The 22,757-nt window shown below is 35.2% G+C and overlaps 1 protein-coding gene across 2 annotated transcripts; it reads left to right on the forward strand.

The window, feature by feature from the left end:
• Positions 1–845: 845 nt before the first annotated feature.
• On the forward strand, positions 846–21,628 carry LOC132189175 (phosphatidylinositol-3-phosphatase SAC1). Of its 2 annotated transcripts, XM_059603765.1 has the most exons (17): positions 846–1,256; positions 2,024–2,228; positions 2,324–2,489; positions 3,484–3,706; positions 5,143–5,219; positions 6,998–7,030; positions 12,513–12,700; positions 12,819–12,916; positions 13,593–13,726; positions 13,849–13,983; positions 15,931–16,315; positions 16,476–16,597; positions 16,924–17,034; positions 17,268–17,480; positions 18,346–18,537; positions 19,819–19,930; positions 21,207–21,628. In XM_059603765.1, the coding sequence occupies exons 1-17, from the start codon at positions 1,113–1,115 to the stop codon at positions 21,450–21,452; spliced, it is 2,784 nt and encodes a 927-aa protein (XP_059459748.1). In that variant the 5' UTR covers positions 846–1,112; the 3' UTR covers positions 21,453–21,628. The 2 variants fall into 2 exon arrangements, with proteins under 2 accessions (XP_059459748.1, XP_059459750.1); XM_059603767.1 differs by lacking the exon at positions 6,998–7,030.
• Positions 21,629–22,757: the final 1,129 nt, after the last annotated feature.

Here is a 22,757-nt window from a genome sequence, read left to right on the forward strand (position 1 = left end):
AGGCAGAGCCACTACTCTCTCTCTCTCCCTCTCATTAACACGTGTACCCAATTGGATAGGGACACAAATCTAGTTGCCTGGCAAAAGTTTAATACTTTGAAATATCTGAAATTGCTCCTTAATTAAATCGCTGCATTTTTTTATTTATTGATAATTTTGAAAATATCTCTGTGAACTCATCCACTAATATTTTATTTAATTACATAAACAATTTTTAGCAATATTTATTGCTCAAAGGACTCTTTCAACAGTAAATATCGCAACTCCCAGAATAAATAACAATGTTATCAATGAATAAACTAATGAATACACAAGATTTTAGTAACGGATACAGCTTGAGTCCTCTTAGAGCCCTAAAATAATTGATATACTTATTTTGCGAATGAGGATATTGCAAATAACTGCACATGTATTTTGCATGTACATCCCTAAGAGTATCTTCAACAGTCACTTTAAAATAGAAATTTTGTTAAAATTTAGCTAGTATAACCATTTTTGGAGCTTCGGCATATACTTTAAAATAAAAGTTTTCTTAAAATCTGCTATGGTGTCACTATAACAACTTGTAACAACTTGTAAGATTTTTTTATTTTCTCTTTCCTTGATCTCTAAAATAAAAACAATACTAAAAAATATTATTTAATTATAGTAGAGAGTCAAAATAAATATTCTGCTGAAGTATGTAATAAAAAACTAGCTAGTAACTAAAATGAAAAAAAAAAAAAAAAAAAATAGTATTTTCAATAGCTAAAATAATAACCTTTGGCAGAGATGCTTTGAACTCCAATAAGTATTTTCCAATCTCTTTATATTCATTTATTCATTCAAGTCGCAAGAGTAAATAATTCATTATTTTGTAGTGCTTTCGCAACTCGGCACAATGTTCTGCATGATGCTTTCACAATATTAAAATCATTATAAACCAAGCTATTGAAAAAGAATGTTGTTTAGTGGAGTCTTGTATAACCGCCTGAACTACCCAAACAGCCCCATTCTTCCACCAGAAATTCAAACCCCAAACCAAATCGGATGCCCAGGCCAAACCCACCAGAAGCTTATTCTATTTGTATAGAGTATTCATAATTCCAATTCCAATTCCAATTCCAATTTCCATGGCGAAATCCGAGAATTCGAAGCCCAACTCCAACATCCCGCCTTACGTTCCGTCCTCCGCCAAAGTGCACCCTGCCAACGACCCCGAAGTCGATCCCAGCTCCTACTCTCTCGAGAAGTTCAGACTCTACGAAACCAGACAGGTAACTGTTTGATTGCTGGGAAAATGCGAGAAAATAGTAGAATTCTAAGGAAAGACTTTAAAATTTTTACTTCTTTTCTGTTTCTATTGAATGTTTGGGACCGGACAAATTAATATGGTATACGAGAGTTCCGTTTCTTTCTTAAACCTACATAACGGAGAATTTAGTTTTTTATTCGCCGAATAAGATTAAGTGAGGTCTCGGAGATCTATACGTTTATTGAACCCTAGGAAAAAAAATTAGTTGCGTCTAATAGAGGTTCTAATTCTGAATTTTTAAAACCTGAGCCATGGAAATTCCGTTCTTAAACTTGAGCTCGTTTGGTTGCCTAGAGAATTTTGGAAAAGGAAAGAAAAAGGAACAGAGAATCTTGAATTTATTAGTTTTTAATTGTTTGGGATATGAAAATATGAAATTACATGTCTGGATCATCTTGAATTTATTAGTTTTTGATTGTTTGAGATGTGAGAATATGAAATTACATGTCTGAATCTGCATTATGGGATAGTTGTGAGATAAAAATATAGTTTCTAGCATTACTCTTGTTCTATGTGTAATGTTAAGAAGTACGTTTAGATCTCACAATGCTAATGCAGCAGTACCAACCAATCCTTTGATCAGTCATTGGTAAAACAAAAAAAAAAAAACCAAAATTTAGTTGGAAGTGTCACATCAACATTGTAGGATAAAAATGTAGTTTTTAGCATTACTCTTATTATATTATTCTTTTTTTCTTTTGACAATTGGGTATTGGGTTCTATAATCAGAGATTTTATCTGATTGGGAGCGATCGTAATAAGAAGCTCTTCCGGGTGTTGAAGATTGACCGTAGTGAGCCATCTGATCTCAATATCAGTGAAGACCCAGTGGTGTATTCTCCGAAGGAAATCAAGAACTTGCTTCAGCGCATTGATGAGGGCAATCGAGCCACCGGGGGGCTAACCCCTGTAGCAAAGGTTTTTGGTATTGCGGGTAAGAGTATTACAATTTTATGTCCATATGGGTGTTCCAACACTTGGGGGTTGTACCAAAATAGTAATATATATATATGCTTCTTGTGGTTTTAGGTTGCATTAAGTTTCTGGAGTCGTATTATTTGATTCTGGTCACTAAGCGTCGGCAAATTGGATGTCTATGTGGTCACGCAATTTACAGTATAGAGGAGAGCCAATTAATTACGATCCCTCATGTCTCAGTTCAAACTGATGTAGCACACTCTAAAACAGAGCTAAGGTAATTGTTTTTTTCTTATACAATTTTTTCATCAAACTTTTGTTATTTGTGTATCTAGATGAAGTAGTTCCATAAATTGTAGATATAGCCCTTGCGTAATTCTTGTCAAATAGATTATATGCAACGACTTAGTAGATTGTCATAGGGCATAATGTTTATGGTGACATTAGTTCTTTGGCCACCATATTAGTGAAGGTTCTCTTAGTTAGGGGGAAAAGAGGAGATGTCTGCCACCGTCAGTTTTCTCAGACTGCACACTTGGATCTGTGGCACTTGTTTTGGTTAATGAATGACAATCAATCATCTTTGGCTTAGGGAACTTACCAAAAAAGAAAATACACTTAACCCCTCCCGCTGCCAAAAAAAAAAAAAAAAACTGAGGAATTTAACAGGATGATGCCCCCAAAGTTCCATCCAATACTATAGCTAGTTCATTTATTTCTTAGGGAGATTTACCTATCCCTGTTGGCTAGACAGAGGAAAGACATAGTCTTTGCAAATGACCCCACAACTGATTGGCTGAAATTTTCCACAATAAATACATTGAGTTACTTTCTAATTTTTGGCGAGCCTGTTTCTATTCAGGATAACCTTTAGGTAGTATCTGAAATCAAGAGCTGTGTAGTCTTTTAATATATTACTTGGAGGAATTTATTTGAATTAATATGTGACTAGGTGTAGCAACCGTAACAGACCTGCATTGAATGTTGTGGCTGGGCATTCTAAATATGTGTGAAGCTATGTGTTTATATGTTATAAACCATTTGGGTCGTAGAAACTACTGAGCTGACTCTACCTATGTTGGGACTTGATGGACTTAAAAGAAATATCCAATAATTTTTAGAATATATATTTTTTTTAATATTGTTGTATATTATTGAAAAATCTTTCTGTTTTTTGATAGTCTAAACTAAATCCCTTGTGCCCACCCGCCAATGGGTTTGTAAAAGCACATTGTAGTTGTACTTATTTCGAAATGTTTCCTCTAATGCAGGTACAAGAAGCTTTTGTCTAGTGTTGATCTCACCAAAGATTTTTTCTATAGCTATACGTATCCAATAATGCAAAGTTTGCAAAAAAATGTGCTGTCAATGGGTGATGAAGGGATGCCATATGACAATATATTTGTGTGGAATGCTTATCTGACACAATCAATTAGATCAAGATGCAATAACACTATCTGGACTATAGCATTAGTTCATGGGCATTTTAAACAGGTATGAGAGACTTTCTCTTTATTATCTCTTTGTATTTTAATGGTTTACACTTCATCACATGTAGATTTGAAATTTATATACCATACTTGAAGTTTACACATAAGATCCTGTTGTCCATTTGGGTGTTGTCTGGATATATGTTAAACATTTGATTCTAATGAATCTGCAAGCTCCTTATCCTTTTCAACCTTGCAAACCAGTGCATACATAACTCCCATATCTTGACTCTCAGCTTCAAACTTTGCAGCAGTCAAGAAGCCATTAACCTTATTGTATTTAGAGGAACTAGTGTCATCTTCCCTAAGAGGATGATGCAATGTATAGTTTTTGTTACCCCTTCGGAATGAATGTGTTGGCTCTAGTGCGGTGGATCATGTCATTGTCATATAACCATGATCTACCCAATAGAATGTGACATGCATCCATAGGTACAATATCACCACAGCTTCACTATCAACATTGTCACCCAAGGAAAAATTGACTAAACAATGAGATGTGACCAGCACTTCATTACCTTTGGAAGCCACACAATGTTGAAAGGATGAGATGCTTTTCAAGAGGCAATTTCAACTTTTTGGCTGCCTCTTTGGAAATAATGTTCTCACTGCTACTCCTATCGAGAACAATATCACACACCTTCCTACCACAAAGAACTCATGTTTGGAAAATATTATGCCGCTTCCAATCTTCCTCCTATACTCTCAATGCAGTCATGACTTGTGGTATTGCCAAAGATTCCTTGTACTGGGTAAATATCAACATTCTCTTCCTCATCATCATAGCCATCATAAGTCAGCTGCTCAGCAGTTTTCAGAATTACAAAAATTCCCTTTGACCCCTTGAACTTAAATCCATGCTTCTATTTCTGCTTGCATCTACTGCTGGTTTACAAATTGCAAAGTTTTGTAACTGAGATCAATTGAGGGATTAATGGTGCAATTAGTTTAGTGATGGCAAAAGTGATCTGCAGATAGTGACATTAGATAGTTTAGTGATGGCAAAAGCGATGTGCAGATAGTAACATTAGATAGTTTAGTGATAGCAAAAGCGATGTGCAGATGGTAACATTAGATAGTAACATAGCATCTTGGTGTGTGACACAATGTGTACAATCTTGTACATGGCATATGGTATGCAACATAGTTTCATTTTTATGTAATTTCATTTTTTTACTGTTACCACTGCCTTTTGTTTTTAGTGATTATGAGTGACTAGGTATGCTATATCCTTCAGCTGTAAATACCTTCTGAAATATTATTTAATGGAAGCAGAACTTATCTTTTAAAGGTGATTCTGCCCTTTTCCACTATTTCACCCCCTTCTAGAATTCAATCATAGTACATGATTGCTTCATCCTATTGTCCTGTAATTCAATTTTATTGAGCATAACGTGTATTTAGTACTTCCCTCAACTCTTTTGAACTTGATGGTGGCAGATGAGGCTATCAATTTTTGGGAGGGACTTTGGTGTTTCTCTGGTTTCAAGACGCTCTCGTCATTTTGCAGGGACACGGTATGTTTTAGACTGAACTGGTTCATCTTATATCTTTTATTTAACAAGTTCTTATAAAAAATAGCTTTTATTTAACAAGTTGACTGAAATTGTATCCAAAACATTAGATCTGAAAGAAAATTGATTACATACATTAGTTTTCTAGTTTCCAGACCTTGTAGACCTTCCCTTTAATTTCTTCTGTTCTTGGTTCAAACTCCATTCAATTAGCTGCTTTGAGTATCACCTTAGATGCTCTTTTACCCTGTAGCCTTTTTCTTCCAGCTTATAATTAGTTTAGAGATCACAAAAAATAAAAATTGTTGCTCTGGTTCAGTTAAAGCCTGGATCAACTCTGGAAATACATCAGAAGCAACTTAAGAGTCTCAAATTGCATCACATGTGCTTGGAAACCTACGAAATAACCTTGTTGTGCTGTTGTGTTTGACAATTCACATCATAAATACAATGGTAATATGGTACTATTCATCAGGGTTCTTACTTTTATAAGTAAATCAATCTTATTAAAAAGTGCAAAGGATGCAACCTAGTACACTGGAAGTATACTAGAGAAATCCTCAACTAAGGAGAAGTAGAAGAGCACAAATACTTGATGGTATAAATCTTAACCAGAACACACAAATATTTATAGATGATAAATGATGGTATAAGTCCCATGCAAACAATCTTTATAATGTATATACGTTTTATGTTTTTTGGTTGCGCTTTAACATTATCTGTTTAAAGTAACATTCATGACACATATTGGGAGAGTTTGTGCAGTCACTTATTCTTAGTTATTGGTATATTTTTTGCTAGGAAGGTGCTGATGTATGCATTTGTGTGCATGAATGACATTCATGTAACATATGCATTTGAAGCTTAGGAAATCTTTAGTACCTACTGAACTCCTGAATGTGAGAAGGCTTAAAATGAATTTGCATTGAAAGGAAAGATGGTTTTCCCTGTGCTGTCAAGGATAAGCCATGTACCTGTTGGGTATTTCAACTAACAAACTCTGGTTATATTATTTTACATTAGGCAGAAAGATGATAATTTAATTGTATAATGATTAAGCCTTCTGATTTAAATGATTAATTAGTAAATAATTGTAAAGTGGATATGTGGCTCACACGTTCTGATCTTGTGCATGCTATGTCATCTATTTATTGGTCAAGTTGACAGAAAACATGCAACATTATCAAATTCTACCATGACAGTAACACCTATTAACGACCAGATGACATTGACATGCTTTAAAAAACTGGAAGGATCTAATTGCTCATATTTAAACTTTGAGGAACCAATTATGATTGTTGTAGTACTTCAAGGATCAAAAGTACTTAATCCTAAGAAACGAAATTCCCCCGCTTAAAAGTTGCTCCTCCAATGTTATGGTCTTTTGTGAGGTCAGTTAGTCTCCATTGGTGTTCTGTTCTTCTATATTTTAATTTTATATGAGCTAGGGTGGACACTGGAGGTTCAAATCAGCCTTTTATTGGTATTTTTGAAATTTATAACTCTGTTCAATACCTATGGGTTAGGCAATTTACCCAATAGAAAGTTAAGGCACTGAACTGCCAAAACTAAGATGCAGGTGATTTACTGGATGTTGGGGCACCTACTTACTTCTATAGGTCGCAATTGGATATTGGGTGTTTGGCTATGTATGTAGCTATTAACAATATGAGTATATGGGTGGGTGGGTGTGCGTGTGTGATCCACAAATTATTGGATACCGTAAATAGTTTATATGAACTTTTACCCCCATAGGCGTTTATCTCTTGTGGTTTGTTCAGGGAAGGACTGAAGGAGGAGGAGCAACAAACCAGGTTAGACTTTCTCTCTCTGCATATTGGATTCCTTTCTTGCAGTAACCCTTTGTGGCAGAATTATAGCGGGAGATTCGTTTTTCCCCCTTTCCAATAAGAATTTCAAAGGTTTTTTTTTAGAGAATGTGTTGTTGTTTCTTATGTTTTTCCAAATGGAATTTAATTTTTGTTCTTCTTTCTTTTTTATTTTTACTACTCTCTCTCTCTCTCTCACTCCCCAATTGATCCCTGTATGCTCTTTCCTTCTCTTTTCACGGATTGTGGTTTATGCAGTTTCTATTTTGATTTTAAAAAGTCAACCTCAAGGGGTTGACTCAAGTGGTAAGGGCCTTGGTTTTGGTGGCGTTTCCATCAGGTCTAAGGTTCGAATCCCCTTGAATGCAAATAATTCCTTAAGACTAAACCCAACCCAGACCCAGTCTTCTTCTCTGCCCCAGAGGTATTCCCAGAATACATCGCCACAATGGCGAAACCCAACCTATAATCAAAAAAAGTCTTCACCTTCCTCAACTCGGAGGCAAATCAGTTGCATCCCCACCCTTTGCAACCCTCAGGAATCAAAACCAGCCTTCTTTGACCACCCATCACGAAGACCGTCATCTCCAAGTATCGGCCGGAACCTATTTCCATCGCTTCGGCTAGTGCACAACTTCAGACCCTCACAAAAATATCTGGTGAACTCCTTAGCACCATCACTTCGCAGTAACTCGTCCCCTGTCGACGTCAACCACGCAGTACAGTGTGCTCAATAACACGACATTGGAAAATTCCTTCCTCCTTTCCTTTAGCCGGAACACCGAAGACCCTTCCACCACCGAGAACTCAAACGTTTTGGCCTCCACAAAGAAGCATCTCTCCATCTCCGCTCACTCAACATCAAAGAGAAGAGCATGCGCCAAGATGTGCCACAACAACTCTCAAAGACAAAAGATCCATCTCCGAGACAGCCCAACTCCAACTCCAACTCATACGACAAGTGACAACGACCTGAAGCTTAAACCTAGTGGGACGTGCCTCCACACACCACCTCTAGGAAAGGAAAGATTGGAAAAAACAGATTGAGGAAAGGGAAAAAGCTTAGGAAATCACAAGAGAGGGGTTTAGAAGAAGAAGCGAAGTTGGTGACTAGCGGAATGTGCCTACACGCTCCATCGCTAGAGGAGGGATAGGAGAGAAAACAAGTCACAGGAAGTTATAGAAAAATGAGAGGCAATGAGTGACTCATCTTGAGGGATTTTTTTATTATTAGGAGGAGTTTGGGGGAAGTTTTGTAATCAAATCAGATTTGAGGTAGAAGATGGCTCAAATATTAGATTCTGGTATGATCTTTGGTGTGGGGATCTTGCCTTTAAGGATGCATTTCCAATTTTATTTGGTATTGCATGCGCAAAGGATGCTTCTGTTGCGGCTCATGTGGAATTTCTTTTTTTTTGATAAGTGAAGATGGATAAATCAAAAGCGCAGAGGGGCGCAACGCTAGTACACAGGAAGTATACAAGAGAGCGACTAAGAAGAAGAAAAAGAAGAAGTGAACATTAAAAGAAAATCAGGGAAGCTGATCACTAAGGGTGCTAGCCAGCCAACAGTCCAAGTGAAAAGAGTGTACTAGAAGAAGTGGATAAGGTCCTCAATGTTCCTAGACGAGTCCTTGAAACATCTAGCATTTCTCTCATTCCAAATGCATCACATGAGGCAAAAAGGAACCATCTTCCATACAACAGCACTACGAGATTTGCCACCCGCCCACCAAGTAGCATACAATTCCTTGACGTTACCAGGCATAACCCAACACAAGCCAAACCGAGTGAAGATGGCATTCCACAAGATATGCGCAACCCCACAATGAAGAAAGAGATGATCAACTGACTCCCCATCCGATTCACTAATGCAACAACGGTTTATCACAACAATACCTCTCTTCCGAACATTATTCAAGGTTAGAGTCTTTCCAAGCGCGGCCGTCCAAGCAAAAAAAGCCACTCTCGAAGGAACCTTAGTGCGCCAAATACTTTTCTAAGGGAAAGGGATGAGATCTTTAGAGGCAAGGATCCTGTAAAAAGATCTTACCTCGAATTTTCTTTTACGTGAAGAGATCCACCACATCCTATCCTCCCCTTCCCCATGCATCGTATGCGAGTACAAGAGCGTGTAAAAAGAGGCAAAGACCTCCACTTCCCAATCATGAACCCTACGAATGAAGGTAACATTCCACTGCACAGAACCATTTAGACACTCCCTGTTATCTGCAATAGACGCATCCTTATTGGTGGCGATATGGAAAAATCCAGGAAAAGCATCCTTGAGAGACATGTCACCACACCAGATATCATCCCAAAACCTGATATTGGACCCAAGACCAGGGTCAAATCTATTGTGGCATTGGAACAACCTCCACCCCCTACAAATGTGCTTCCATAACCCTACCCCATGCGATCCACTGGGTTCCCTAGAACACCAACCACCCTAAACCGCACCATACTTTGCCACCAGGATCTTTCTCCACCAAGCCTCTTTCTCATGAGCAAATCTCCAGAACCATTTCCCCAACAAAGCTTAATTCATCAAACACAAACTCTGGATTGCTAAACCTCCCTCAGAGATCGGAGAACAGACCTTGTTCCAACTGACCAGATGAAACTTGAACTCTTCATTAATCCCACCCTATAAGAACTCTTCATGTGGAATTTCTAAGAGGTGCCTTTCAATGGAATGTGAGCCTCGCTAGAGTGACTCATGATTGAGAGGTGGATGCTTTTGCTTTGATCTTCCGGACGTTGTATCTAGCGAGAATGAGACAGGAAGGGGAAGACAAGTTGTGGTGGGTCCCTTTCAAAAAAGGGTTATTTGGCGTTAAATCCTTCTTGGGTTGTCATGATGGGTTACATTTCCCTTGGAAGAGTGTTTGGCGGATTAATGTTCCATTGAGGGTGGCCTTTTTTATGTGGTTGGTGGCCCTAGGAAAGATCTTTACTATGGATAATCTCTGGAAACGACACACCATTGTAGTTGATAGGTGTTGTATGCACAAAAGGAATGAGGAGTCTGTAGACCATCTCCTTCTTCATTTTGAGGTTGTTTGTGCCATTTGGAATGTTTTTCTCAGTTGATTTGGGTTGTCTTGGGATTTGTATACTTGTTGGTGGACTTCCAGTGGCACTCAGTGTGTTGCTGTGTAGAAAATAGTGCCTTCGTGTCTTTTTTACTGTCTTTGGAGGGAAATGAATTGTAGAAGTTTTGAGTAGGGCCTTTCTTTGTATACTTCTTGTGTAATAGGGTTGTGCCCCTCTGCGCTTTTTAATGAATCACTTATTTATCAAAAAAAAAAAAAAAAGTTTTGAGGATCGTATGAGTACTTTGATGGAAATTAAGTCTTTATTTTTCTGCTTATGTTTCTTCTTTGGTGATTTTCTTGTTCTTTTTGCGCCTGCTAGTTAGGTTGTATATTTCTTGTGTTAGTGTATATGGGGTGCATTACACTTTTAATGATATCTTGATTACTTATTAAAAAAAAAAAAAAAAGTTAAAAAGTTTTTAATCTTGATTCTTTCATCAAAGTTCAAAATCAAATCATGCCTCCTCTCTCTCTTTTTCTCCCCAAATATACCTATTTAACTTTCTTTACGGGTAGAATAATTAATTTAAAAACGTTGTTTTCTCAACTCTTATGTGGCAACCTTTCCTTTTGTATGAATTTTTTCAATCTTTTGTAGTTTGGTCTGGGACTTCTAAGGCAATTGTTTCTCATTGCGCTCATTGTTTGTGTTCTTCTTATTTGATGGGACTGTTATCTTTTTATTTTTTATTTTTTTATTTTTTGTGTTTATGAAAAGTGTTACCAGTACATTGTTTTCATGAGTTTTTTTTATTTGTTTTTGTTTTGTTTTTATTTTTTTATTTTATGGACAAGCTGCAAGGAGAACTTATCCTTAATCATTAGAAGTTGTGATTAAGTGATGTAGAACCGATTTGGAAGCTTGCTCACAATCGACTCTGTGTTAGATAAGTTTGGATATAAAAAAGAGAGCAACTGGGTTTCACTTTTTTTTTTTTTTTTTTTTAATTTTTGTTTTTTTTTTAAGTTAAGTTAGGAAAATTGAGGGCTATTTGTTGAAGAGAACAAAATTCTGGTAGCAACAATATAGGGATTATCAGACTATTAATTAAGTAATTAAATTCATTAGTTGCTATATCTTAAGCTCTGCTAAAGTGGTATTTTATCATAGTATTGGAACAAGTGATCCTAAGTTCAAACTTTGTTTCTACTCTAGCCAGGCAAGATAGGATTCGAACTTTCCTAGTATGTTGGACCTCACTTGTTGAGTTGGTGTTTGGGTCTATACGCGATGGGTAATGTTAGAATGATGTATAAATGATTAAATTCATCATTTCTATTAGCTTAAGTTTTTAGACAAATGCACAGTGCTTTAAGGTATGGTGGTCATCAAGTGACTAAAGGAAAGGGAAACTTCAGTTTTTAAGGGTCTTAAAGGATATCGGAGAAATATGGTTTTGGGTTGTAAAGATGGAAGGAAAGAGAGGCTTAAAGGCTGTTCTTTGGCTGTGTAACAGTATCCCATGAATGGGGATAATGCAGAAAAAGGAGGGAGAACATGCTTGACAATCTTGCCTTAACACTCAAACTCTGATTTCTTTGAGTAAATTGAAGCGTATTTATAAAGACTCTTCAGTTTTATTTATCTTACTAGGGCTAGGACTTGGACTCCTCAATACGTAAAATACTTAATAAACACATAACTACTTAACATTCAAGCAAAACAATCCTAATATCAATGGAAAACTCTAGGATAGGCATAATTAAGAAAATACCCTAAAAGTACTGGCACAAGATTTGTGGGAATTTATGGTTCTGCCACACTATTAAAAAGCACCAAAAAAGAGCTACTTATGACTACTAAACCATTGAGCCAAATTAAAAACTGTTTCAACTGTTGACTACTTATGATTAGACTTTAAAACTATTTTATTATCTTAATTTGATGTTGCATGTGTTTCCACTAAACTCGAGTTTGTATAAATTGGAAAGTAGCACACGAAACAGCAACAAAGCCATCTTCAATGACTGCATCAATTAGTTTTTGTTGACTATTTTGTTTTTTTGAATTTTTTAAGATACCGAATTGCAAATTGGAGTGAGTTATAGAACAAGAATTTGCCTTTTAATTTTTTTACAACTGAAAAGCACACAGATAAGATGGAGTGGTCCTGAGAACCAGAGAGGGATCTAGAAACATAAACTCTTCACACATACTACCTTTAGTTTTGGTTGATTGAAGCTGATGAGAAAAAGAAAAGTTTCCTTTTCTATTGAGTTTCCTTGTATAGAGTACTAATTTCAATTTTAGGAAATATCTGTTCAGTTTCATAATACAGAGAACTTGTTTGTCTCTGTGTGTATGTAGGAAATGTTATAGTGATTTCGTGTCATTGCTTCAATTATTTTAGTGGTTTTCATAAATTGCAGTTATTTGAAAAGGGGAGTTAATGATCGCGGAAGGGTTGCAAATGATGTTGAGACAGAGCAGATTGTCATTGATGAGGAAACTGGGTCATGCAAGGGAAGGATGAGTTCTGTTGTGCAGATGCGTGGTTCGATTCCTCTTTTCTGGTCACAAGAAGCTTCAAGATTTAGTCCTAAACCAGATATAATATGTAAGAGTATCTATTTTATGAATTTAATTTGCTTTGTTGCTGATCTTTTGTTGAGTTTTATGGGTGTTATACTTTTAGCTTCATGTACATAGAATGAATGTTGTCTTTTTGACTTCAGTACAGAGATATGACCCCACATATGAGGCAACAAGATTACATTTTGAAGACCTGGCACGGAGATATGGCAATCCAATTATAGTGCTTAATTTAATTAAGGTCATCTTCAAATTCATTTTCATGGCTGCCATTAGAAAAACTATAGTTTCCGATTACATGATATTGGATTCTTCTTGTGTGGGGCTTTGTTAGTAGTACTGAATTATTTTCACATTGGGCCAAGAAAAAGAGGGGTGAAAAAAAGAATTTAAATTGGGATCTTGCTTCCATTTATCTGATGTTAGATTTAATGCCTTGTGCGATCTGCTACTTCTTTTTCTCCCTGTAAAGTTTCTTGTATCAATTTCTTTATAGAAACTTCAAGAATTGGCACACTCCTTATCACTTTCTTTCCAACATGCTATTGTTGCATGTTTGCATCACTGTAGAGTTAATGTTTGGGATTAAAATGACATTTGTTGATGTGGACGTAATGTACAATTACGATGACGTTTTTGGGAGCTCAAGGGTCATTATTCGTATGTTTTTGATTATCTGTGTGGGTCTCTCTCTCTCTCTGGGAAGTGGCTATCGCCAATATTTAGGAATAATGAAAACTTTCTCCAGATTTAATTGTAATATCTAACAAATTTATGAATTTATCTTCTGCTTTTTAATGCCCATATATACAAACATTGATATATATGCTTTCAGCGTTTTATTTTTGAATCACTCGCTATTTAGTTTGAGTTTCACTTCTAATATTCTTGGAACTAACTTAAATGTTCAAATGCAGACTGTTGAAAAAAGGCCAAGAGAAATGATGCTTAGGCGTGAGTTCGCAAATGCGGTTGGGTATCTCAACCAGATTCTTTCAGAAGAAAACCATCTTAAATTTATTCATTGGGACTTTCACAAGTTTGCAAAGAGGTAAGTAGGTTGCTTCTTCTTTTTCTTCCCTCTTTGTCTTGCTCCCTCTCTTTCATTTTATTTTATTTTTGTATGATTTTTTATGTTGAGCTAATCATTCTGTAATTCTGCTGTTTCCAAAGCAAGTCTGCCAATGTTTTGGCAGTTTTAGGTGCTGTGGCAAGTGAGGCACTTGATTTGACTGGTTTTTACTATAGTGGTAAACCTACCATTGCTAAGAGGAGGGGCAAAAACATTAGTCGGACAAGCACAGGAAGGTCTGTATTTTTTACTAAACTTATTGACCTATATCCACTCAAGAATTTAAGGTGTTCTTATGATAGCAAAAGTCTGTCCGACCTTCTGTCTTAGTTTTTGGTTACAAAGTAGAATTGGATAGATTAAAAAAATTGAAATTACCATGTTATTTTGCTTTTTGAGGAACATTTGTGCAAATGATCAAGTCTTAGGATTTAAGATTTTAAAACATAAAAAATATGATAAAGCTAGACTCTTGAAGTGGAGTTTCTCTTGTTTAGGGTGCCAAAATTACCTTCGTGATTCATTTAGAATGAGGTTTGGCATATCATATTTGCTCCACTTTCAATGATGTCTTATATAATATATAAGTTTGGGAAAAATGTAAAATCAGTCTTTGTGGTTACACTGATTTACCATAAGCTCTTTGTGGTATGCAAAAACAACAAATAGATTTACACACCCAATTTCCGTCTAATTTTTTTACGTAAACTGTTTAATGCTACATCAACACCAATCAGATTATGACGTGTCACCCATAATATATATATAAAAAAAAAATAATAATAATAATAATAAAAGAAAAAAAAATTGTCAATATATAAAAACTATAAATAAAAAAATTAATTAAAAAAAAATGGAATAAGGGTGGTGGCTCGGCCATCCCCCTTTTTATTTTTTTAACACTTTAACCCCCAAGGCATTTTTGGGAGTATAGGTGCTAAAAAGTCACGTGTGACGCACATGACTTCTATTCCGTCCAAAAAGACAAAAAAGTTGACAAAGGTGTCAACTTGTCACTGTTTAATAGTTTGTGCGGTCAAATATCACTTTTTAAACATTTGAGGCCAAAACACAAAAGTGAGCATACTTCAGGAGGGTAAAGTATATTTTCTCCTATTAAAATTGACATTAAGTTCTTCACTGAACTCCCAACATCATCTATAATGAAATCTATTATGTTATGTGCCCACACAAATTATTGAGAACTTTGAAAACATTGATGATGGTAATATCAGGTGTTAGAGTATCTTACTTCATGGTGTTGAAGGCATTCCAAGAAATTTCTGTAGACTGAATGCATTATTACTGACAATGAAAAAAGACTGAACGATTATTGTGCAACAAAAATGATAGATAAGGCTCCGTTTGTTTCGACGTAAAATATTTTCTATTGGAAAATATTTTTAACCAAATTTCACTGAAAGCATTTTTCGGTGTTTGGCTTGTACGGAAAATGGTTGGCAACCTCCAACAGTGGAAAATGGCTGGTGACCTCCAACAGCGGTTTTTTGTGAACTCCAGTGGTGGCAACTGGCAGTGGTTCCAACGACCTCTAGTAGCGGTTTCCGGTGAACTCCGGCAGGTGGTGGCAGATTCCAGCAAACTCTGGTGGCAGCAGAGAATGAACCACAAGAGACTGCGTGTAAGAAGAAGATCAAACTTGGAAAATGGTTTACGGTTTTAAAAAAGAAAAACCATTTTACAAAAATTAAAGAAGGTTTTTTTGGTCAACCGAAAATATTTTCAGTTTGACTATGATTTTTTAGTCGTATCAAACACCAGAAAATAAGGAAAACATTTTCTAAAAAAGATTTTACGTTGAAACAAATAGAGCCTAACCACCATTGAATTTGTTAGTGTTATTGATCATATGATGTTTTTTTCTTCTTTTGTAACAAGTTCTGTGACAGCAATTTATTGACCGTTTATAAATTCATGAATATGTGAATGTGATTTTAGTTGAGTGACCCTTCTTAATACAAGGGTATTTTGGTATTTCCATCATTCTAAATACATAGCCTCGTGAAATCTCACATTCATGGCACCTAGTGGTACTTTTTCAACACTGGGGCTTAACATTGAAGATTTCTTTTGAAATAATAAATTTGATGATGCTCTATTGTTAAATTATTTTTGTTTAGGCTTCAGGTGTTCTCTATATAGCTCATTTTCATTTCTTACAGGGATGCTTCAATTAGAGATCTGACAGCTAATTCAGGGGATCTTGCTAGGATTGGAAGCAGTAATGAAAATCTAAATTCTTTAGTTAATCGTGACAGAGAGATTGATTTTAGTCAACAAAATGGAAAAGATAATTCTGGCGGTGAAGGGCCACGATTTCAAAGTGGAGTTCTGCGCACTAACTGCATTGACTGCTTGGATCGCACAAACGTTGCCCAGTATGCCTATGGCCTTGCAGCTTTGGGCCGCCAGCTCCATGCAATGGGTTTAACGGATGTGCCTAAAGTGGACCCTGATAGTACCATGGCTGCATCTCTAATGGATATGTATCAGAGCATGGGGGATGCTCTTGCCCAGCAGTATGGTGGGTCTGAAGCTCACAACACAGTAAGTTATATCCTACATTATCATAGTTTGTATGATTTTTGTCTATCACTATATGCCATTAATTTGTGCATCTGTTTGTTCATTTTTGTTAACTAACTTGATATTACTTCATCTGCTTTGGTTTTGACTTTGTGAATCACTGCTTTATTATGAGCATCAGGTGTTTACAGAGAGGCAAGGAAAGTGGAAAGCTACCACTCAATCTAGAGAGTTTTTGAAGTCTATCAAGCGCTACTACAGCAATACTTACACTGATGGTGAAAAGCAGGATGCTATAAATTTGTACTTAATTCTCCCTGTTATACTTTCTTTCTTATTTTTTTGGAATACTATTTTTCCCTTTTTTTCCGACTAATGAGATTTCTGAAGTTTTGAATTGTCATTCTGTAGCTACTAGCTTTGCTTATAATAACCCAGTATCTTTGGAAAGCTGGGTTGCTTTAGTTTTGCTGACACTGGCATTTTTAAATTCCTAGTTTATCTAACATTCTTTTGTTTTTTTGACCCAAAAAAAGATTGTTTTGTTTCATATTTTGTTCCCCTTTTTTTTTTTTTTTGGTTCTTTAACATCATCTTCTCAAATTATCATCGTTTGGTGTGCTTGCCAGATTTTTGGGTTACTTCCAACCAAGAGAAGGGAAACCTGCTATTTGGGAGCTAGATTCGGATTACTATCTCCATGTATCTGGGATTGGAGATGACCTTTTCCTATTTCACTGGTAAATATCCATGTTCTCCCTCTACAAGCTGCTGCATACACGCATTTACACCCACGTGTACACTTGTATGCCTGTGCACATGCAAACATCGTACATCCAATTTTTTTTTCTTTTTCTGGGTTCATTCTCCATAGATGTTAAGGTTCTTATTTATGTGTTCCTCCTCCAGTCTTTTTTATTTTTATTTTATTTTTTTACTTTTTCTTTGATGAATATTTTTTTTGATTTTGCAGTCCACAATCTGATGCCAAGCCTCTTGCGGGAGTTGGAGTTACTCTTGCCCCTATTCCGGCTTGGAGGGAAGACTTCTCAAGGATGAAGTTGACAGCATTTGATAAATTGATAGAGAGAACATCTAGTGTAATAAAGGATGTAAGACTCTATGGTGAACCGTATCAAAGACATGGTGCTGGTATAGGAAATTCCAGTGTGGCACCTGATGCAGCGTAATTATTTCCTTGGCTTTAGCAGCTCTCTTTTGATGATTTATATCCTATGTTTACCTTCTATGATTGTTCACCTTCAACTCTTAAATTGTTTGCTTGCATGCCAAGTACTTGCACATTCATCTCTCTTTCTCTCTCTCTCAGGCTTCTCATTTACTGCTGATGTTTCTGTTCTGTACTTCTGCTGCCATATATCTACAATACTCAAATACTTGCAACTGTTTCCTGATTTTTTGTTATATTAGAAATATTTGTAGTTTGTCTGAGTATCATAGTTGTTGATTGAGCTTCGATTATGCTTCATTAGTTAAATCAAATTTCTTGCTTATCACGCAGTCTATTATTTTTCCAAGTCAGTTGTTTGGATGCAATTTGTGCTGTTTCATGTCATTGACCCGTTTGTTTTACCCAAGAAAGTCATGCACTTGTCTCCTTTCATTTTTCCTTGGTTAAATTTTTTTGCCACCTCCATATTATTGACTATGCTACTTTTTTTTAAAATGCTTGTTTGAATTTAATGTTACATGGACAAGTGGAAAGATCTTCCTTTTCTTTATACCTTTCAGCTTCCAGTTTTGTTTAAACTAATTAAAGTTCATTACACGCAATTATTATCTCATTTTATTACAGTAAAGAACATGTAATTACACAGGATTGTGCCAGTATTGATGTATGTTCTCTCGGTTCTCACTCCCGCTCTGTCACTCTCTGAGTTTCGAAAAGTTGAAATAATTGGCTGTTTTTTTTCACCCCCTTTAAATGTTTTCACATCACAATGGGTTGTGCGGTGTTAATGGTGCGGAAAGAGAGTCTGTATCCTCAGTAACGTAGGTGTCTTCACTGAATCTTAGTAAATTTTGTTCAGTGAAATACAGCTCAAAAGCCCAAATTGGCTTTTTGGCCAGAGGAAGTATGAAGAAAATGGCTCTGCTCCCAAAGTAACTTCACAGGAAATTGCAATTGGAGGATCTCAGGATGACAGAAGAGTTGATAGTTTTTGTGACCTAAATTGGCTTTCTTCTGCTAGCGATATCAATGAAGAGGATATCTTTCAGAGGTATATCTCTAGAAATGCATTTTCTCTTTTTTCATAGAAAATGCATTTTCTTGTTCTATGAGTGCAAGTTTTTTTTTTTTTTTTTTTTTTTGCTTTGTTTTGTTTTTAAGTTTTTAATTTTCCCAAATTGTTTTAGAAGTCTGCAACTTTTGGTTGCTACATCGGAGACCTTGTTTTCCTGCAAATCCCCTATAATTAATGGTATACTATGGCAGGCTTCACTTGGAGCTGTTGAGCAAATGAACACATTGTAATTCAGTTTCTTCTTTTTGTGTTTAGGATTGTCTAAGTTCAATCTATCTTCACAAAATATAGTGAATTATCTACTGTTTTATGCTAAAGGTGTTCAATAATCAAAAAATTGTCCCAAAAGCTTAGGAATGGGTAAATTTAACAATTTAATTAATATTCTAGCACTCTTGCACATATGTGAACTCAAACTAAGTTTCAACAAGTGAGGCTCAACATGTAAAATATTTAACTGAAATTGAGGGTAAACTTTGGAGTTAAGGTTAGAACTCAGAATTTTTATTCTAATACCATGTTAAATCACCAATTGTCCTAACAAATGAGACTACAAAATTAGGGAAACTATATCTCATATTCTATTACATTTTTTGCATTCATATCATTAAAAGATACAGTGTAGTCATTCATTTATTTATTTTGGTTTCAATGTTTGATAATCCTGATCTATGTAATAATTAATTAAGAAGTTCCTTAAAACATTCCTAGTACTTGTAAGCTCACTTTGATTCCTGATTTTGTAAGACACAGCCAGAGGCATGTTCAATTTGCACACTTGTGTTAAAGGAAACTAAGAAGGGCGTGCATGATATTAACCTGCGTGGGATTGAACCTATAATCTCACCCTCCATTCCTTATTTATGTGGAGAGGAGATGCCATTTGGTCCAAGGGTCATTGCCATGCTATACTATTTTTGTAAGGACAATACTAAAATGATGTTATCATTTAGAAATTTGACCAACTTGACCTGAACCGAAACAAAACAAGGTTTAAGCATGTTGAGACTACGGCAGAACTGGATAGAGTTGGATTTGGTTAAGCTTTTCAGTAAATTTAGCTTAAAATGACAAAATTTAGCTTATATAATTTTGAAATAGAAGATGCATTTTAAAATGACAAAATTTATTTCAAAATTGATTTATTATTTTTTCTTTGCCAGTGTTTTTCTGTCAGTTTGTTAAAAAGGAGTTGTTATTCATCTGCATTTTGTCAAGTTCATGGTTAATGCATTTGTTTGTGTTCTTGATTTCAAGGTACCTTGCAGTGACGTCAGTTGATGAAGCCAACGGTTGGTATGGTGGTACACTGCTTGGTGATCAAGATGAAAACAGTCAGATTTATAAGCATTATGCCGCGTTATGTCAGGTAATAATATTTAGGCCTTTCCGGCAATTTTATCTTTTGGTCACGTATCTCTTATAATATTCAAGCCAATTTACTTTTAACAAAATGGAGGTGCTCTAATTCATTCTACAAACAGTGATGATATGAATTTTTATATTATCTCCGACTGTATCATAGAGAAACAGAATTTCAAACATTTTTCATGCGTGTCAAGTTCTCAATTTTTTATTGGTTATTTCTTTTTTAAATTACTGTTGAAAGAATAAAAGCCAAAAGGCAAGCAATTTAGCATTATCTTTTTTACAAAATGTTGAGAAGATGGCACCTGTAGTTTGCAAAAATCTTGGAGTGTGTTTTCCGAGATGTAATTTTAGACAGTTGTAAGCACAAGTTGAAAGTCATGCGGCTGCCTCCTGATCCTTCTAGTTTTACAGGGCTTTATAAATGGTTGGCTGGTATTTACTTCAAAGTTCAATTTTTACTAGTGTTAACTTTGCAGAGGGCTGTCAGTCAGAGTTGGCATGTCAGGTTTGTGTTGACCGGTTTGAACCGCCAACTTGTTAATGGTTAATTTGACACGACCCATTTAATTAAACATGGCAGGTCCCTCAATTCTGACACGGTACGATTTGTTTAATAAATGGGTCGTATTTGTTTGATAAAACAGGTTGTATTGGGTTGACTCAAACAAGACCCATTTGACTTGTTATTTGAAAACTAAATCAAGTAAATGAATAACCTGTTCCATCCGCCAACTTCTTAGGGTTTTTTTTTTTTTTTTTTTTTTTAGAAAAAAAATAAATAAATAAATAAATTTGATTTTATAATTATATGGGTCAAACAAGTCACTTATGGGTTAAGCGGGCTGATCCAAGATTGACCAATTTATTAAACTTTAATCCACTAATTTCGTGTTAAGTTCGTATGTCGTGTAAAAAATTATTAGCTTTTTACTTAAGTTGATATCTTCCTACCTAAAAGCATCTACTAGTGAACAAGATGCTTATGCCATATACTGGAGGCATGTTGGCTACCTAAATATCAAATTTGAGGTGCCTAATAAGAATAAATGCTATTCTTCACACTCATTTATCACACCGGTTGACGTGACATGTTTTAAATGGCTTTTCATGTCAGTCACTTAAAAAAAAAAAAAAAAACCCACTTAAAACACGTCACATCAGCCAGTAGAGAATATGGAGATTCGATTCAATTCAATTCAATCTCATATTTGTCCATGTTGTGAGTACATTTCATCTAATTGGCATAATTTTCTTATACATTTTTAAACCTGCAGGGTCCTGCGATGGAACCTTTCGAAAATGATGCTGAGAGGGAGAAGCACTATGCTGATGCTCTATGCATGGGCACGGTTGAGATTGTAGATGGTGCCGTTGAAGCAGAGATGACAGCAGCTCTCAAGGAGTACGATCAAATTGGTGCTGATCTTGGAATCATCCCTTCTTCATGTAAATCCTTTACCCAAGATCCGAGCTGGTTGACAAGATGGATAGTTGGGGAAGAGAAGGTGCAGAGAATCTGAAAAGAACCATCCAGTGTACATATATTTTTATTAATGTTCTTAATTCACTTGTGTTGAATTAGTGAATATGTTTGTCAGTTGTAAGAAAATGATACTCGTATTTGATTATATGACTGCATGGAAACATGTTGATGTTTTCTTATTCATGTGAGATGAGAAAATATAATTTCTTTGTATTGTGTAATTGTATTTTCATGTTATTTTTATTATTATTATTATTATTTTATTTTTATTTTTTTGTGAGTGTTATTTTTATTATTTAGTTGTGAGAAAAATAGACGGACGTCTTAGATTTACATCTTAGTAAACTAGGATGTTTAGTTATTAGAAACTTGAGGTTCAAAGTCGAAATATTAGCATATATATTTTCCTTTTATTTTATTGGACTTAGTAGACAAGTAATATTTGTATACTCTAGATCTGATTTGCCTTTTACACAGGAGTAATACTATAAACTCAACTCTTATACAACTTTTGTATATGTGGGTTGATGTGGAGTGTTCATAAACTATTAGATTAACCTTTAAAAGGCTCATAAATTAACACTTAATATCAACTCAGTTGTACGAGAGTTAAGTTTTTAGATTTACTCATTAATTATAGAGAAGATTGCCATTAAAACATGTAGAATTTCATTTTATTTCACTAACTTTGTCATCTATTAATGGCATCACTTTAGTCTTTAAGGAATAGTTTAATCGGTTGTGAATCACGCTTCATGAATTAGTGGTCAATAGTTCGAATCTACTTATTTCTTTTCATCTCCTTGTGTGTACATGTCAAAAAAAAAATGGTATCACTTTGGAGATGAAATGAAAAATCCTCTAAACATTAACGATAACAAGTTATATTTTATTAGTGCTTTTAATTACTAGGTTAAAGCTTTTTGTTTGAAATGAAAAAAAAAAAAAAAATGATGTGGCACACCCTTATTTTTTTCCTGCACTAAACATAAAAAAGAAAGAGGAGTGCTACACATTTTAAATTTTCTTTTCAAAAATTAATTTCCAAATGATGTGTCACAATTTCATGAGTTGGTGACACATCATTTGGGAACAACTTTTAGGAATGAAGTCTTGGGATGTCTAGCATTTCCCAAAAAGAAAAGAGTAATGTTATTCTCCATACTTATTTATCATATTCATTTTCACACATTGGGTGATGTGGCGCGTTTTAAGTTACTAGTATGGAAAGCCATTTAAAATACATATGTTAACTGATATGAAAAATAGCATTACTCAAAAGAAAAATATTAATATTAAGGGGAGGTATATTTCTTAAGGTCTAAATTATTTTAACATTTTG

This window comes from Corylus avellana, chromosome ca8 (genome assembly GCF_901000735.1).
Source record: "Corylus avellana chromosome ca8, CavTom2PMs-1.0".
Taxonomy (NCBI): domain Eukaryota; kingdom Viridiplantae; phylum Streptophyta; class Magnoliopsida; order Fagales; family Betulaceae; genus Corylus; species Corylus avellana.